The following is a 20334-nucleotide window of genomic DNA, read 5'->3' on the forward strand; positions in this document are numbered from 1 at the left end:
TATGATATAGAAAAAAAAGCTCAGTTTCTTAGATAATTTTGTTAAGTGGCTACAATCTTAATAAATATGGTATTTAAAGTTATGGGACATAGATCAGACACAACACAACTACATGTATAAATACCAATTCATGTTTTTCTTTATTAGCTTGTCAGTTGATACATAAAGGATATGACATAAACGTACCAAACAGATGTCAATGTTAATGAACGCCACATTTGGCACATAAAAGAAAAACGTTATAATATTAAAATGATATAAAACATCTGATATTGTTTAGATGTGTTTAATAAGCATGGTAGGCCTAAATATAGAAATTGATGTCACACATCTTTGATGAATGATGTTCCATAGCAACAACTGACTTCATCAAACATGAAAGACCACTTTGTATAATTTTACAATAAAACATGCTGTTTTTACTCTTTTAGCTTAACGAGTTCAACTGTTATGCATCTGTTGGTTTAATTATTCTAACCACAGTGTATTCATTGTGAAAGTCTTTTAGTCTTCAATTAATTCAAGTTAGACAGACAACTTCTGGTGCCTCTCTATTCACTATTTTAGGCATGAGTGGCCCCTGAGTAGAACCAACTTTCTGTAACCTAGCTGGACAGCTTCCATTATGTAAAAAATCCTAAGTCCCTGGTGAGAGGTTAAGTCCCTCTGCTATAGAGGAAGAATTTCTTGATGTTATAAAACTTTCTTAAGTATGAGACTTTAAAAAGGGACTTTTCACTATCAAAATAAATGAGAATTCACATTATAACTGTGTGAGTTTTGATCACTCTAAACTTGAGTTATAATGTTCTTTAAACTAAGAAGTACAGTAATCAACAAAACTACATAATTTCATGACAAACACTTTTTTTCATCATCAAGGATTTTTATTATGTAAGATTTTTTCAACAGTAAAATTAAACATCTCTTGATTGATGGCTTTAACTTGCTGCAGCTCTTCCTTCAAGTTTGAAATTTTGCTATCCTGAAAAAATCAATCACATACTTCATAATGAAACGGTCATGAGAAAATAATATGGCATGGAGACAATCTGGATTGGGAAAAAATGGATAAAATATCTAATCATTTAATTTAAATTTGATTGCAAAATACATGTAAATGCTTTTTATTTCATACAGGTATAAACTGTTACTTATTTATTCCATAAAAATATGAAACAAGAACCTATGTTTGATAAACATATATGCTCTGGCACTGATTTTTGTCAGTATAGCCATTTTGCCAAAGGTTTTATCTACTTACTCAGTCAATAAATAGAAGCTGATTCAGCTACATGTACATTGTAAAAATCTATTCATAATACCAATGACCTCAATTTTGAACCAAATGACCATAAACTGCAACCTTAGTCAGAGGCCTTCATAAGGTGAGTTTCTACCAAACAAGAAAGACATCTTTTGATTCATAGATCCCTGACCTGTCTAATCTTAATTATCAGATTAGTGGATACAATAAGCTTTCACCCCAACATATTTGTTAACATTAACAAAAGAGCACATGTCCATGTTTGTGTTTAAATCTATTGTTATTCAATTCAAAGGTTAGAAATAAATGAAGGTTGTATGAGCAAAAGTTGAATAATCCTTTTTCAGCATTAATGACAGGCAATGACTATTATCATACCCTTGGTCGAATTCAATTTATATCAGCTTAGTAAAACAACAACTAAAGCAGGCAGTATGTTTCCAAAACACTAGTACTTGAAGTTCATTTGTAAGCACTAATCTTAGACTGACTTTTAATTTTCATTTTCATATTTTTTTTATTCAGTAAACAGAATACATGTATAAGCAAAATACGAAACAAGTGTTATAAATGCTGGTGACCTTGACCTTTGACCCTGTGATGAAGTTTTGGGTTGTATGTGGGAAGACTTCCATGTTATGATCAATGTTAAAGTTTTGTGACAAACAGGCAAAGAAGTAAAGGGTCTAAAAACAATATGCTTTCATTATTTATTGTCCTGGGGTCATAAAAATCAGTGCAAAACCATAACTTTTTAAAAACTGAATACCTTAAAATATCTTTAAATACATGATACATGTTAAATTCATGTGTAACTATATGAACACTTACACTAAACTGTTCTTTTAGTAACTCTGACATATCAACATCTTTGATATCTCCTCTCTCGTGTCCACTAATACGTATATTTAACGCACCACTATCTTCAGAGTTATCTGCCCCTGTATACAAATGACGTTTGAACATCTGAAGATGGAGTGTTGGCTTAATTTCAGCATTTATCACAGATGGAGGGGTAGGAACAATTAATGTGTTAGTAACTGGACCTGCAATAATGAACCATTATGAAATATCAAAACATTGTTCTGTATATGCATTATAATACATTGTAATACAAACTTCAAATATTTAGATACATCTATCTGAATAATTAAAATACAAAACCTATATGTTTATAATGTTTATCTGTGCACACATAATTTTGAAGCAAAACATCATGTTCCTTTATAGAGTGTGTGTGTGTTTTTTTGTTTTGTTTTTTGTTTTTTTTTAGTAATTATGTCAAACAAAAGTATTTTTAAATGACTAGCAAGCATAAATCAATTAATCTCAGACATCCCTATTCAAAATTTCTTCAATGTAACATTGAACTTTCATGTTTAGTTATCTTAAAAAAGGATTATAATGAAATCTGCACATAGTATCACCAACACTGTCAAGGTCAATGGCTACACTCATGCTTTACTGATGAAGGCAGATCTCAGGTTCCAATTTGTGCATTATTTTAGTTACAAGTGAACACCTCAGCCCTGAGTATAGCAAATTTCATTGTTTTTTTTATAAAAAAATAAACATGCTATCACTTCATAGTTTCCCCTATACCTTTATGTTGAAGTGTCCTCACACATTGCCCACTGAAGACATCCCATATTTTAACAGTGTGATCATGTGACCCAGAAACCACCTTGGTACCATCTATATTAACACTAACATTTGTTACTTGTTTGCTGAAAAGAAATTTATTGTAAACAATTTTTTGCCAGGTACATAATTAATACAATTCAAATTTAACAAAATTGCTACAATCTTAATCTTTAGAAATATGAAATAAAATTGTTTTATGATAGATTTCACGGAACAATATTTTAAACGGTAAAGTTCACTGTACAATATTTTAGACAGTAAAGTTCTTCAGAAAATGGTAACAAATTTGTTTTGCCATTTTTTATTTCTCTATACAATTTGTTTGGAGAGTAAGAGAGAAGTTTAGCTCAAGACAAGTTATCATAAAATACAGTGTCATACAAAATTGTTCCTATAAACTGAGAAAATAATGTCATGTCTATACCTGTGCCCTTTCAGACAAGAAACACCCTCCTGGTCATGTGATTCTATATGTCTCTCTGTTCTTATTGGCTGAAATTTCAAACATCACATTTACAGTAATACAGTTATTACATTACATATTAGATTTTTCAAAATACAACACAGCTAAATAAACATAGAGGAATAAGGTTGTATGAAATGGCTCTGTTTTAAAATGTGTGAAGGTCAGTTGCTATAATTATTAGTCGTCCATAAAATTACATTGTATATAAGGAGCTACACTGAGGTCAAAAGACCTTTAACATAAAATTTGAAATTTTTACATAGATCAAGCAAAGCACTTCAAATGAAAAAATTTCAAAAGGGTAATAAAGAAATATACTTAGAATTGAATTGAAAATCCACAGTTCTTATTATGAATGAAAAGCATTGCAACACTACATTTTTGGGTCGTTTAACACAATAAAAATAATTTCTGGAAAAAACAGATTGAGGGAGTGATTTGAAAATTTGCACATTCAGACCTACATCAAATAGCAAACAAATCTTTCCATTCCAGTATTGTCAAAAAAAAACCTTCTCTTAAACCAGTCTACACATACGATATTTATTTTTTTCTGTTGACAAAAATGACACTTTATATCTCACCTGACCATACATATTTATACAATAAACATCTCCATTACTGCCCCCAGCAAACAATCTATATTCTGCTGTATCCATTGTGACAGACATTAAACTGGTTGGAAACACAACTGTTTGCAACAGTTCTCCAGATACCATATCCCAGATCTGAAAACATTTGTATAATAAGCAGTGTTAAATAATCTGACAATTGAGGAATAAATAAATGGTTATTCCATCAAATCATAAATTTCACAGAAAATGCACATATTAAAGTGACCTTTTGCAAAATTCAAACATAGTTTTATTATTGAATTAGTATAGCTAAGAAACATTGGTACTAACCACCGGTATTTGTAGCACTTAATGTATGAACAGACTAATACAGATTAAACATACATGCACCTGTTTTTTTCAAATTGCTTAAGAGCGATAGCTGGTGAAATTGATGCCTGCTAACTTGTTAGGATTATTTCTTTTGTAAAGGCAGGCAAATATCTAGGAATACAGACAAAAAGCCCTCTTTACAAAAATGACAGGGCAGACAAATACTCTCCCGTGAAAATGACAGGGCATACTTAAGCCCTCCTGTGAAAATGAAAAGGGCCTTTTACCTTGCAGGTTTGGTCAAGAGATGATGAGACAACACGAGATCTGCTTCCACCTTTACCTACATGTACATCTGTTACAGGTAATGAATGACTTGACCATATCCTCACAGGCTCTGGTTTCCTTGTCGGATTGTTGATAGATGATAAAACACTGTAACAAGTTTATGGAACATCAATATAAAAATACAAAAATTGAGCTACTCACACTACAGATTCTGGTCAGACTGTATGAATATGCAGGCTGGCCAGGCATACTGGATCCTGTTGTTTAAAACATTGGTTAGTGTTAGCCAGTGGTTAAATTCATTATCCGCTTGTTAAATTTTGTCTGTTGGATAAATTCTGTTGCTCAAAACTTATCCCACGGATAAAATGCGTATCCAGCGGTTAACTTTAACCAGTCCTATGACCACCGGATAATGCCCTTAACCAGTGGTTAGTCATCATCATAAAACAGTAAAAATCATTAAAACTTGTTTTAAACCAGATTTTCTTACAAATATATGTTTAATTTTTCTTAACTAGAACATTTCATATATGCATAGGATTAAATTGAAACATTTCTGAAAAAGTGCTTTTAGAACTCTTTTTCAATCAAAATTTGTTGTTGTTGTAGTTCAAAAAAAAAAAAGCTAACCACTCGTCCTTCTAGCAGGTTAATGGTTCACAAGAGCACAACAAAGGCAACACAATATACCCCAAAATGAAAATATGTTTGTGAAATAAAAAAATGTTTTTATCTTTATTATCCTTAAGATATTTATTGACCTCAAGGGTGGGGGCATTTTGATTCTAGGTGCATGATTCATAGAGGTCAACTAGTCAAAGCTGCATGCCAAATTATTAATATATAAGCTCTGGGCATTGTAGTTTGCCACAAAATGATAATATGTTAGTCTGTATTTTGACCTTAGGATCATGATTAATATAACTTTTGTAGAAGAAATTGATACTTCATTCAAAATATAGTAAAGAATCTCTGTATATGGTAAGGTTACAAAATATTAGATGTATGTATATCAATAGTTCTCTTTCACTTTATAACAATTAATTAGAAGGCATATTTTTATGAATTTTTTTCCTGACTTTTTTCAATTAATCACAAGTGTTTTCAGGCAAAAGTATAACTCACAAAGTAGAAACAAAATTTCCTCTAAAAACACCTTTTAAGACTGAATTTAGAGTAAAACTTATCTTAAAATTATGTTACCTAACAAGTGACCATACAATCACTAGATTATCTTCTCCCCCTGATATAAAATGACTGCAGTTATCTGTAAATCTTAAAACATTCACTGTCTGGTAATGACGACTCAAAACTGACATCAAATTTCCTGTACACACCTGGAAATATAAAAACTTGTTTTCATTTTTCTCATCTGAAAAAAAAACTTCGCAAACTCATCATACCATTACTTTAACCTCAAACATATTTTGTGGATTTTCATAACAATTTACAAATATCATAAATAAGTTGGAAGTATTTACCTACATTAAACAAAAGAAGTAATATTCAAACAAGAGCCATGTCAACATGGCCACCCCCCGCCGAATGTGTTTGCTCATTGGAAGAATGTATATGTAGTAGAGCAGAATAATTCCATTTTAAGAGGTCTTTTGGCAATGAAAACTGATGGCTGAAGTGATTACAGATTTGAAACCTATGTGAATACTGATGGATGAAAATAACAAATGGCAATAACTGAAAAATAATGCAAGGTAGTTTATCATTCTTGTGTGCTGCACCCCTCCTCAGTAAAATCTATCCACCTATGAAGTTTCAAGTTGATACCTCAAATACTTTTTGAGATAAGCTCTGGACAAAATTGTATGAAAAAGAACAAAGGGCAATAACTCAAAAATTATATAGGGAAGAGTTATCATTCTTATGCACAGCATTCCTCCTCAATAAGATCTTGCCATCTATGACATTTCATGTAGGAGTGCAGTGCACAAGAATGATAACTCTACCCTGCATAATTTTCAATAACTCAAAAATTATATAGGGAAGTGTTATCATTCTTGCGCACAGCATTCCTCCTCACCTATGACATTTCATGTTGATATCTCAAACACTTTTGAGTTATGCTCCACTCAGGAAAAAAATTTAGTATGAAAAATAACAAAGGGCAATAACTCAAAAATTATGAAAGGTAGAGTTATCTTTCTTGTACACTGCACACCTCCTTAGTGACATTTATGCACCTATGAAGTTTCATGTTGATATCTCAAAGGCTTTTTGAGTTATGCTCTGGACAAAAATTAATTTTGAAAAATAACAAAGGGCAATAACTCAAAATTATGCAGGGTAGAGTTATCATTCTTGTGCACTGCACTCCTCCTCAATGAGGTCTATCCACCTATGAAGTTTCAAGTTGTTACCTCAAATACTTTTTGAGATATGCTCCGGACAAAAATGTCGGACGGAAGGACGGACGGAAGGTCGGAAGGACGGACAGACCGACAGAGACTATTTCTATATCCCCTGCCGCCTTTTTGGCGGGGGATAATAATCAAGTAAAGTACATATTCTAATTGACTTAAAGATACTGAGCTAAGACTTTATCAATTCATTTAATATGATTAATAAATTTATGATTTACTATATGCCTATTTTCACCTGCCATAAATGAATTTTTTCTCCCACTGCAGCAATACAGTATGTCCCATCAGGTGATACAGCAAGGGCAGTAACTCTGCCAGGACAGATAATCTTCAACTGATGCTGCTCCTGTAACATTGAAATACATGAACATCAACAAATTAAGGACACCATTGAAAATTCCAAAATTATATTTTATCTTTGAAAAAATATACATGTATGTGGTTTAATTAACCTACATAATTAAAGGTCTTAATATTCTATCATGTAACAAAGCCCATTTCAAAGATAATGATGCCATTGATTTATATTAATTTTGCTCATTAAGCCTCAAAACCTGCAATAATAAATTGAAAAATAAAAAAATGTTAACCATGACTATCTGATTTCATCTTACCCTTCTTTGTAAGGCCCAGACATGAATGAGAGGTTTAGAACATGATGTTCCCAGTAAATACTGGTTACCAAGGATACACAATCCCCGATGATTGGTACTTTCACCTTTGTAAAATGTCAGACTAGTACCAGTGTGTATATCCCAAACACAAGTATTCCATAACTGACCTGACAAATCACTTGTAAACAGTACCTGGCAAAATAAAAAGAACAAGCAATTATCATAGTATTGCAAGCAATCCATAAGTCCCCTACCGGTTAGAACCCCATCAACATTCTGAAGGGCCATTGGCCATTCACTAATGTTTCAATTTTTCTCTATTTTAAGTAAATTTGTTGGAAAAGTTCTTTAAAAGTGATCACAGGAAACAGTTTTTATGAACAGACAGACGGACTGAAGGACACTCTAAAGTTAATATTTGAAACATCCCTGTTACCAAAATATAACATTTTAAAAGCAAAATTCTTAAAGAGGAGATAACTCTTGAATTAAAGATGCAATTTCATAAAAAATTTCAGCTCTTTTTGACTAATCACAAATATTGTTTTATTTGCCATGTTTTAAGCCTATTTGTTGCCAAGGCAACTGATATTTTATCAAAATAGGAAGAACGGATAAGACATGCATAATCTCAAGACTGCTATCTACCCATATGTCAAGTTTCATAAAAATATTTCCAGTACTTTTTGAGTTATAACTGGATTCAGTTTATGTGTAAAATTTGCCATATTTTCAGTCTATGTGTTGCCATAGCAACCAGAATTTTCAACATAGGAAGAAAAGAAAAAGACATGCATAATCTCAAGACTGCCATCTACCCATATGTCAAGTTTCATAAAAATATTTCCAGTACTTTTTGCGTTATCACTGGATCCAGTTTATGTGTAAAATTTGCCATATTTTCAGCCTATTTGTTGCCATAGCAACCAAAATTTTCAACATAGGAAGAAAAGAAAAACACGTGCATAATCTCCATACTGCCATTTATTCATATACCAAGTTTCATAAAAATATTTTCAGTACTTTTCAAGTTATCGTGGGATCCAGTTTATGTGTAAAATTTGCCATATTTTCAGCCTATTTGTTGCCATAGCAACCAGAATTTTCAACATAGGAAGAAAAGAAAAAGACGTGCATAATCTCCATACTGCCATGTATCCATATACCAAGTTTCATAAAAATATTTTCAGTACTTTTCAAGTTATCGCGGGATCCAGTTTTGTGGACGGACGGACTGACGGACTGACAGACGGACTGACAGACGGACGGACAGACGGACGGAGGGTAAACCTAAAGTCCCCTCCGGTAAACCGGTAGGGGACTAATAATGAGATTTTCTAACTTTGGAAGAACAATTATATCATTAATTGTGTTTTATCTATACAATCTATCTCTCAATAAATCTCAAATGGAAAAAAATTAGAGAAAGTGAGAGTTTCAAATCAGAACAATATTTTCACAAGTTGAATTTGTTAAATAGATTTTCCCTGTCACAGATTTGGGACAGTCAATTCAGAGCTTAAAGGACTTCAATATCAAAATACATAAGTTGAGGTGCCAAGAGCATACAGTACAGCCTGGTTATATTGCACAGTGATGCATGCTGACCTTGTTGTCTACAGTACTGGTGGCAAAGGCTTTTCCCTTTTGGTTCAAGCATGTTTAGGATTTATTTATATAGGTTGATATACAGGGATTTTTTTGGCTTATTTTATAACCGTTATTGGGACATATTCCCAATTGAAAATAGTATATTATTTTCCCAATTTACAGGAAAAAATTCCCAATTGAAAGTTACAAAATAAAAATATTGAATAAAAAATCTAAAATCTTAGCAAATAAAGGCTTCTTCACTGTATTAGTGCTTAAATGTTTGAAGATGCCATCAAAGACAGTAATTGTTTGCATCCATTTAATCACGGCAAAATTCATGTAATGCATTTTTTTGATGGGGGGATGTGAACCATGAAAAATAATGCAGCCCTGGTAAATTTGAGAAAGCTGTTATGTATAACGACAAAATTTATTGGGGCTTCTTATTCGCAGGAGCCGTATTGAGTTTACAGGTACCAATGTGGGTGGGTCCTGTCTTACAAGAGTGCAGGGTTTACATCTTTAAACAGATTGGTGATCCGTATCACCAGTTAAATTCTGTTAAAATCGCTTGTATATTCAGCCTGTATATTACAATATCACACTTGACCGTTGGCAAAAATGGTTGTTTTCTTTGGCAGGCCTCGACACTAACTTTTTTAGCAGGTGGTACGCCGGACCACTAGATTTGAAAGTTAGGTGGTCCTTCCAGAAGTCAGGTGGTCAGTTATCACTATTATATCATTTTACTGCAAATGTAGAAAAAATGTTTAAACTTTATGACAAAGATGTATTAGTAACCTTTAAAGAAAACAGATATTTTTAGATATACAGTTAAACTTCGTTCGCTCGAACTCGGATCGCTCGAATACCTCCCTTCGCTAGAACTCATCGCCCAGTCCCGGCAAAATTCCTATATAATATATATTGTTCTACCTCGGATCACTCGAACACCGATCGCTCGAACTCTCGAACCTGATCTCTGGTCCCTTCGGCAGATATATAGTGAAAATCACATCTTTACTTGTACGTGTGTTTATTTAAGTAAATGACTACAAATAAATGCTGCTGTCGAACTTTTTCTTAAATATTTCATTAATTTAATTTTTAAAATTAAAAAATCCCATTATAAACATATAAATATATTTTGAACATTATTCAACAAATTTGGTGTGATTGCCCAATCGAACTCAACCAATTACAAGATGCATGCATATAGATTAACACAACCTATCGTTAATACTTAATTGAAAACACTGGGATAATAATTCTGAATATGACATATTCGACGAACAAATGTACTAAAAAACAATTATATTTACGTATTTATCATCCGACCAATGTATGCTATAAATCTTTAGACATATGATCAACTAATAATAGTTTGACCTCGGTTGGCTCGAACTACCGATCTCTCGAACAAATTTGCACAGGCCCTCCGAGTTCGAGCGAACGAAGTTCGACTGTATATTTTTCATCTAATCAGAAAAAGGAGAGCAAGTCAGTAGGTATTTTATCGCATTTGTTTTTATCTCAGTCAAAAATACACAATAGAGCTCTTATTTATGTTAACTTTTATATTAAAGTGATTTCTCCCTCAACTCAAGCTAGGGAATAGTGAAGCCATTTGTGTCTGTTATTTTCTTACTGTTATTCAAATATTCATTGCTGATACATGGTACGTCTTATAATCATGATAATAACATAGCATCTTTTATAGATTAATATTTTTAATGGAACTAATAAATTTAACTTATTCTTGTCTTTGAAAACAAGGAAATATCTAAATCATTAAAATAATGACAACGTTATTATTTACTATAACTTATCTTATTTTTCTCACAGATTTACAATACAGAATTTTATCTCCCTGTTTCTTGTTGGTTGATATTCATTTTTGACATTGGGTATTTTTAACCTTTTAAAATAATTTTAACTCTAGATGAAACAGATCTCTTATCGTTAAACAGTTAAAATAAAGATAAATAGCATAGAATTACTAGATGTATTTTTTCCAGTTCCTTTCGTTTGCTGTCGTTATTCAAGTATCTGAAATTTAAGTTTATCCAATATCATATAACTACCATCATCGGATACTCACGGTTGATTAACATGTAACATAACATAAATGTTAATGGCTCCGCTGTGGTTATCAGACGATGCATAATTACTAGCACCATTTGAATGGATTTTGTACCTAAATTTATATCACAAATTCTTAACTCTTTTAACTTGCATACTTAAAATGAAAGTTATTGATGACTTAAGAACTTCTTTAACTAATGATAATCAGAGATTAATGAACCATATACATGTACATCGGACATAGATTTTAAACAAAATTATATAACATGTTTTTGACCAAATCGCCATTCTCCCAAATGAGCCTTGCATCAACCAGAAAATTCAAGTGGTCCAATGGACCAGTGGGTTTTAAAATTAGGTGGTCCTTGCTAAAATCAAGTGGTCTCGGACCAACGGACCACCGCTAATGTCGAGGCCTGTTTAGTGCATCTGTTCAGACTGCTGCCTCAAATAAAAATGAGAACTTTGTGAGTGGGACTGTGTCTGTACCTGGTTTAAACATATTTATTTAAATATTGCGAAACAAGTTCTTGCAACTTATATCAATCACTTTCGAGTCCGCATCCTGGAACCAACCAGTACTGGTGTCTTATGGAGAAACATGGTCGTGACCCGAGTAGGGCTCGAACCCATGATCTCTGGGTTGAGAGCCTCAGAGGCAGACACCTTAACCATTAGGCCACCGCTCCCCTTGTCTATACTGCCTAGAATTCTTACAGATACAGGAGAGGCATACACGTTGTAGTATCAAACACTGACAGCGAAAATAAAGAAGGGAACTTTGTTGCATGAGCCTCTGATTTAGAGAAACCAAACAGGCAAAAGTCTTAGCTACACAGCGTATCGCGAAAACTAATGAAAACTCAGATATTGCTCCAATTCTCCAAATCAAAATAAAAGAAGAATTACGTTAGAATAAACATGGTTTTAATTATTCATATAATTGGCTTATCGATGTTTATGATCTTGTCTTAGAAGAAATATTTATGTATTTATGTACACATTACCTCAATGGGGGCAGACATTTTGAACGGCACAGTCTAAACGCGGACGCCTTAAGCAGTCAAAGTAGACAGTATAAACATAAATATAAGTTTGAATATATTTGAACACTTTGCATATGCAATGCGCGGACACTATAAACATATAGGGAAAACGCTGACAATAAAGACAGAGGAAAAAAAGCGGACGATATAGATATACTGTATAGTGTAGATTGAAAATCTTTCCAAATATACAAATAATATTTACTTTGATTTGTAATTTACTTTTGTTTCTTAATTGCACATTTAATTGACATATTGGCTGAATCTTCTTTTGTTTGTGTACATATATAAATATGAAATAGTGGACGAATGAGTATGTTTTTGAAAATCACTGAAAATTAACGTTTACCGGTGAAAAAACACGTGTTGCAAATTAACTGGAAACATAACAATTAACTGCGAATGACTGTCACATTATTAAAATTGTCGGCTCTTTAGATATTGAACAATTAGGACATTAATTTCAAAGAACAATAAACAACAAAACAACATTGGGACCAATCATGATATTAATTTCAGTCGTCATGTTTTTGGTCTTCTGTATTTTTTTTTCTCACAACTTTGTAATTTCAACTTAGTTAATGGTAAAACTTTTAATGGTAATGTATAAATACAGTCAAATGAATACATAAAAAATCTTTTTCAAGTATGAAAACTGTATATGTTAAATTATTTAATGTTATTTTCAATTCTGGTATTGTACCAAATGATTGGACAGTTGGAATTATTAACCCAATATATAAAAATAAAGGGGATGTTAGTGACCCGTCAAATTATAGACCCATAACATTGTTAAGTTGTATGGGGAAACTTTTCACTGCAATTTTAAATATGCGTCTGCAAAAATATACTGAAAATTATAATTTGATTAACGAATACCAATTAAGCTGTATTCCGAAAAGGATTTTCATCATTTTCTACACTTGATAATATGTTTGTACTAAATACTTTGCTTGATCTATTAAAAAAAAGTAAAAAGAAACTGTTTTGTGCCTTTGTTGACCTTAAACGTGCGTCTGATAGTGTGTGGCGTTCAGGACTTTGGTGTAAACTATATGCTGTTAATTTAAATGGTAATTTTTTGAATGTTGTTAAAAATATATATGAAAATGCAAAATCTTGTGTAAGGGCAAATATGGGAACAAATCAATATATTTTTCATGCACTGCCGGTGTAAGACAAGGTGAAAATTTATCGCCGCTTTTATTTTCATTATTTCTAAATGATTTACATGCTTATTTTTCCAACAGTGGTCTAGTCGAAAGCGTCAATTGTTATAATAATGATTTTGATGGAAATTTTATGTACTTTTTAAAACTTTTTATTTTATTGTATGCAGATAATACTGTTATTTTGTCAGAATCTGCTAAAGATCTACAAGACGCTTTAAATGTCTATGCAGCGTATTGTGATAAATGGAAATTGGTTCTTAACACTTCAAAAACAAAAGTTATGGCTTTCGCAAGAGGTACACAAGTTCAACACAATTTTACTTATAATAATGAAGATATCGAAATTGTTAATGAATATAAATATCTTGGAATTATCTTTAGTAGGAGTGGATCTTTTTTAAATGCAAAAAGCATATAGCCAAACAAGGAACAATAGCAATGTATAATTTAATTTAAAAAAGGCTAAATCACTATACTTACCAATTGACATCCAAATAGATTTGTTCAATAAAACTGTTAAACCAATTTTGCTCTATGGATGTGAAATTTGGGGTTATGGAAACATTGACATATATTATTTATTCATTATTATAGTCTCATCTATACACATATATACATATAAAACATTTAAAACATTAAAATTGTATATAGCCATTCTCGAAAGAATTACAAGAGACTTGTTATAGCTAATACTAAGAGGGATAACTCCACAATCCATATTATAGAAATGTATAATATGTATTGTATATTTACCACATTCTCAACATTTACATCATATAAATCAATTGCAATAGGATGACATAATTGAACATTGTCATTATTAAAAAGTTATTTGAGACATTTAATTACAAAATTATTGTAGACTTTTTACATTCTTAAAGTTTGATAACCTCTACTGACCTTGTCTTAAAAACTTCCATAAGAAACTATACTGTAAAATACTAAATTTTGTAATAAAAGCACTATCAAGCAATATAAAAAATGGTTTTACAAAATCATTTGTCACTCATGTTTAGACAATGGATGAACTGTTCAGTAGTGATTATCAAAACATAGGGATAAAACTTATTTATGAAATTAAAATATATCATATTCTATACATGTATTAAAATTTCCATGTGTGTAAAATGATATTAACTGTTCACTCCAGGCATGAGGTGAGATACAGACATAACATCACATTCTTGTTTATGAATTAAGAAATGTTCTAAAGACTAACACTTATATTTAACAAATAAAAATAGAATTTTCAGTGAAACAAACATACTAAACTGTCAGTATCTGTAAGTATACCCCATCTCCTACATAGAATGAGATAATATAACTTTGCTTTACACTATTTACGCTACTAATACTTATAATAAAAATAATATATGACTAATCCTGAAATGTAGTCTGTTAAACTATTTATATAAATGATTGTTTCTGGCTTTTAAAATCAAAAAGCACGTTTTGGAACTCACTTGTAACATATGTTCATTTGAGAGTACAAAGTTTAATTTATCCTGATCACATAAATTGTTAAATGAGGCATCAATCTCAATAGCTTTATTAACAATATCATTTCTGAGACTCTGATACAATGGGCAATGAAATAAAACATGAACTGCATTTTCCACTGCAAGTTCACAAATCGGACATAGACGCTGTTCTTCTGGGATATTTTCATATCTCCCCGTTTCTAAACGGAGGTGGCAACTCCACATCTAAACTTAGCTAACGCACACTTGTATTTACTAGACAAAGTTGAACATTCAACATACTTTTCAGTTTCATAAACAGATTTAAACTGCGTATAAGTCCTAAGTTTATTTCTACCTCTACCAGAGGGACCCGTGACATTTTGAATACTGGTTCTCCAATCATGAATGAAAGTATCCATGGTGCACTTACTTATCTTATCACAAAAATATTTGGAAGACATGTTAATACAATCATTCGACAAATTCAATAAATTGTTTGACAATAGATGTTTCTTATACAGAAATTGCCATTTTTTGCAACTATTATTACCCTTACTGTCACAAAATCTAAAAATCTTGAAATTAATTCTCTCACTATCCATTGACTTTACTCTATGCCAGCGTTGAGACACAGATCTCCACTGTTTCACATGAGGGGGTTGCCATGATAGAAAGAGTTCAACTTAAGTTTTTAAAATATATTTTAGGATTAAAATCTTCTACCTCAAATACAATAGTGTATGGTGAAACAGGTGTAACACCGCTCTCAGTAGATATAGAATCAAGATTAGTTTCTTTTTGGGCAGATATAGTTGTTCCAAAGACGTTTAAACTAACGCAGACAATGTATTATTTTGCTCTTTATAGTAGTATTTTTTTAATACACAGCAAAGCAATAATTTTATGTGGATAACGTGTATTAGAGATATACTCGTCAAATGCGGCATGAACAATATTTGGGACACACATCTTTTTCCAAATCAAAAGTGGTTGACCGCAACAGTTAAACAAAAGCTAATAGACCTGTTTCTTAACAGCTGGTAACTTCTGGAAAGTGTAAAAATTACAAGTTATTTAAACATAAATTCGAATTTGAAAAGTATATCACAAAAACACATCTTAATTTACTTAGATATCTGATTAAATTTAGAACAAGAAACCATAGATTACCAGTAGAAACGGGATCTTGGCATGGGATAGAACTTAATATGAGAAATTCTACATTATGTAATTCCTCAGTTGGAGATGAATTTCACTACCTTCTAGAATGTAAATATTTTGATCGTCAAAGAAAAAAATACACATGCACATCCCTCATTTCCGAAAAAAAAGTTACATGCCTTGAATTCATTTCATTGCTTACAAAGTGTTAATTTGAATTGGATTATTAAATTATTGTGTTCTTTAACTTTTAAAGTGTAATTGTGTATCAAATATTATATAAAGTGCTTTCACTAAGGTATTGTTAAAATGGCATTCGTTGTAGGACACAGTCAAGTAAAATATATGAGTGATTATTTGTGTCAACATTCGTACTGTGTTTTCCTATCCTGGATATAAAACCCGCCAGTTTTGTTTCGAAGAGAACATTTTTGAAGTTGCTCCATATTTTTCGGTAAGTTCATATCAATGATATTCCCCATTTTTGTAGTTTTATTAATATTTTATCCATTAAGTAAGTAAAAAAATCTTTCTACTATGAATACATATTAGCTAATTGAAGTATCCACGGGTCACCTGTGTATGTACCGACACTTGTATATTTCAAGTAATCATACACCTCACCCTTGTATAACTAATAAAGTGGCTACAGAAAATGCGGACAATATAGACATATAGTGAAAAGCGGGCGATATAGATAAAGAAGGAACACGCTGACGAAATAAATGTATAACACGGGAGAATAGAAAACTGTTATGAATAAAAAAAAATCTGGCTTCTACCATGTATTTAATTAAGTTACATCAATTAATTTTCTTTTATTCATCATATTTTTTAGTTTTATTTATATTTTACTTATTAAGTAACTAAAATACTTTCTGCCAATCAACAAATTCAAGTATCCACGTGCCACCTGTGTATTTGACTTAATCACGCACCGACACTTGTATATTTCAAGTAATCATACACCTCACCCTTGTATAATTAATAAAGTGGGTGCAGAAAATGCGGACAATAGAGACATATAGTGAAAAAGCTGAAAAAGCGGGCGATATAGATATAGAAGGAAAACGCTGACGAAATAAATGTATTACACGGGAGAATAGAAAAATGTTATAAATAAAAAAATATAAAATTGCAATGAAGTTCATTCTTTATCTTCGTTTTTATTACTGCACAATATTACTATACACTATCATTATCTATTTTATTATAATTTTATGTGAGATAATAATTTTATCTCACACATCATTCTACACTATATCTGTAGCGCCCGCTTTTTTCCTCTATATCTTTATCGTCCGCTTTTTCTCTATATATTTATACTGTCCGCAAAATAGGGCAAAGAGCGGACAGGTTCAATCAGGTAGCATGTGGTTGACACTTATTTGTCGTTAATTTGCAACACGTGTCCGTGACAACAGTATACGTGCATGCCTTTATTTCTTTTTATCAACGACCTTTAAACTTTAAAACTACCTTAAAAACTTGAATTTATAAATAACAGTGTTTTTGTCCAAAAAGTATTGTACAAATGTGAATGAAAGTTTTTATCCTTATTTTTTTTTTCTTAAAATGTGGTCGATTTAGTATCATTCGTAATTTTTGAAAAATATTTTTTCCTCTATATCTATATCGTCAGCGTTTTCCCTATATATATATATTGTCCGCAAAATGCCTATCATGTTATCTCTAACCAAGTGCCGACACGATTAATCAGTAGCATGTTGTTCACACTTAAAAAAATACCGTTAATTTGCAGCACGCGTTCGCCTATATTGTATGAATAAAAAGAAACAGACTTTCTTTATTAATTTATATCAATAACTATATAATTAAAAATTACTCTTACAAAATTTTCATTTTGAAAAATCAAGGTTTTTCTTTATTTTGCGAACAAAAAATTTGTCCGCCTACTGCACATAAAGACAGACAAAAACATTGCCAAAATGAAATACATATCCTTCATTACATACAGCTGTTGCCAATTTAGTAACATCATTGTATTTTTTAAGACATTCATTTGATCACGGATTTATATGTCAATTAAAGTCCGTGATTTGATCCATTTGTGTCATATATTAGTTTTCAATATTTAGAAAGTCCAAAAATGTGTCATATAACGTAATAAAATTCATTGACATTCAATCATAAATTACTTTTATATTTTTCCCAATTAGCTAATTTAATATATTTTTTTAAATATTGAAGTAAAAATCCAATTACACATCATTTTTATAAACTTCATCAATGCCCAAAATAATCACCAATTAGTCTACACTGTATATCTATATATCGTCCGCTTTTTTCCTCTTTGCCTATATTGTCAGCGTTTTCCCTATATGTTTATATTGTCCGCTTAAGGCGTCCGCGTTTTAGACAGGCCCTATTTTTGAATGGTCAGACGTATCCATCAATTTTCCATATGCTAAGATGCCGAAACGACGAAACGATGCTCAAAACCACAAAGCTATTATTTTTGTAATGTAAGTCTCTATCATAACATACCTCAATTTTTATATCATTGAACCCTTGAATGATTTTATTAATACACAGAAGTTCACTACTGCAGTAGTCTATCAAAAATGATTTAGAATTGTCTTATCTGATTACAGCATGTACGTACATTGTTGTAAATGTCCAATTTGCCACAATTGCAGTTCGCAGTTTTTTTCTTGTTTTTATATATATTATTATTATTATTTTATTTATTTTTTTTTTTGTGGGGGGGGGGTGGGGGGAGTAGCTGGGTTAAATACAAATAAGTTAACTAATGCTTTGAAATAAAAATACGTTTTTTTCCAATCATTTTCAAAGGTCAGTTAAAATAATAAGTCTTATATCTATCTTTATCTCCTATATCTATCTCGATCTTCTTATCTTGAAGAAGGGAACAAATGACACGTGTCCTTTATTACCTAAACAAACAACTTAATTAGTATGAGAGTAGAGACACCTGTCTGTTGAACACAACTTGTATGCATGTTTGAGTGAATAAAAGATGTGTTGTGTTGTGTTGTGTTGAAATATAATTGCTACGTAAAATAAAAGAAAGCAAAAGTTGAAACAGACAACAACAACAACAACAACAACACATCTTTTATTCACTCAAACATGCATACAACATGTAATATGAGGATAATGTCAAAATATTTAACGAGACATTTATACAAATTGAGATCAGAATATAATTACTAAACAATATCAACATATCTATAACATATTATTAAATTAAATGCATATTTTGCTTAGGAAACATTTTTTTTTCTTTTTTTTAAACTTATTAAGAAAATGCAAACCTGAATTTTACAACATTCAAATACTGCTTGAACAGAATGTAAGATATTTATTACTAGGAGAATGTAGCTATAAATGTGATATAATTTGTCATAAAAGTTGTAAAATAAATAAAGTAAATTTTAACTTCCATACAAAATGCTTATTTACTATACTTGTATTTATTTCTAAAAAGCAAATTTTGAAATGAAAGATGATTCATGAAATAAACCAGTGATTAATCGTTTAATTCTATAAAAGTACAGCAAAAACTTAGTCTTATGAGAAATGAAAAAAAAAAAAAGTATATGTGAGGTATAAAGGACCTTTGCTGTATAGTAAGAAAGTGTATATCATTAAAACAAAACTATATCTCAGAACATTACAAAATAACAACTGACTTTAAAATGAAAACATAAATATTTGATTACATTCTTACACTTCTTATAATAATCATTAAGAATTTGCATAGTTTATAAAATTCAGGCGAATCTTTCATTGTAAAAAGTTGTTCTAATTTAAACATATTAGGACGTCTATAAAAATATGGTTTTATAAATTGTCTTCTTTCATTAGAAAATCTATTACATTCGAAAAGATAATGAAACTCATCACCGATTATATTTCTACAAAAAATGCACATTCTTTCATTGACAGGTATATTTGACCAATTTCCAGTTTCAACTGGTAATCTATGGTTTCTTGTTCTGAATTTGACATAATTAAAAATCATTGCATTTTGGGAGTACGAAAGATAAGGTTCTATTCCAAAAGATTTTTTAAAAATTTTGTAAAAAGGACTATTGCTCGATTCATTTATCTTTGAATACCATTCATTTAAGAAAAGATCTTTTAGCTTTTGTTTTACTGTTAATTTTAACCATTTGGTACCGGGAAAATTATGATCAATCCAAACATTGTTAATTCCGCATTTTATTAGTATTGATTTTAAATTATAAATCCACAGATAATTACGTTCAAAATCATTATC

At 31.0% G+C, this 20334-nt stretch overlaps 1 protein-coding gene across 1 annotated transcript; it reads right to left on the minus strand.

Moving 5' to 3' along the window:
* Positions 1–865: 865 nt before the first annotated feature.
* On the minus strand, positions 866–12350 carry LOC132719560 (WD repeat-containing protein 18-like). Its single transcript, XM_060703340.1, has 10 exons — positions 12233–12350; positions 7548–7739; positions 7169–7279; positions 5759–5892; positions 4552–4699; positions 3962–4105; positions 3336–3403; positions 2870–2994; positions 2099–2313; positions 866–985 (listed from the first exon to the last, which is right to left on the minus strand). The coding sequence occupies exons 1-10, from the start codon at positions 12248–12250 to the stop codon at positions 878–880; spliced, it is 1263 nt and encodes a 420-aa protein (XP_060559323.1). The 5' UTR covers positions 12251–12350; the 3' UTR covers positions 866–877.
* Between the last annotated feature and the right edge of the window lie 7984 nt (positions 12351–20334).

This window comes from Ruditapes philippinarum, unplaced genomic scaffold, assembly GCF_026571515.1.
Source record: "Ruditapes philippinarum isolate M1 unplaced genomic scaffold, ASM2657151v2 ctg116_1_1_1_1, whole genome shotgun sequence".
Taxonomy (NCBI): Eukaryota; Metazoa; Mollusca; class Bivalvia; order Venerida; family Veneridae; genus Ruditapes; species Ruditapes philippinarum.

Coding starts and splice junctions, on each gene's coding strand:
- LOC132719560 (XM_060703340.1), bottom strand. Junction 2,995..3,335: donor TCTTGTCTGAAAGGGCACAG/GTATAGACATGA, acceptor ATTTCTTTTCAG/CAAACAAGTAACAAATGTTA. Junction 986..2,098: donor TACTAAAAGAACAGTTTAGT/GTAAGTGTTCAT, acceptor TGATTTTTTCAG/GATAGCAAAATTTCAAACTT.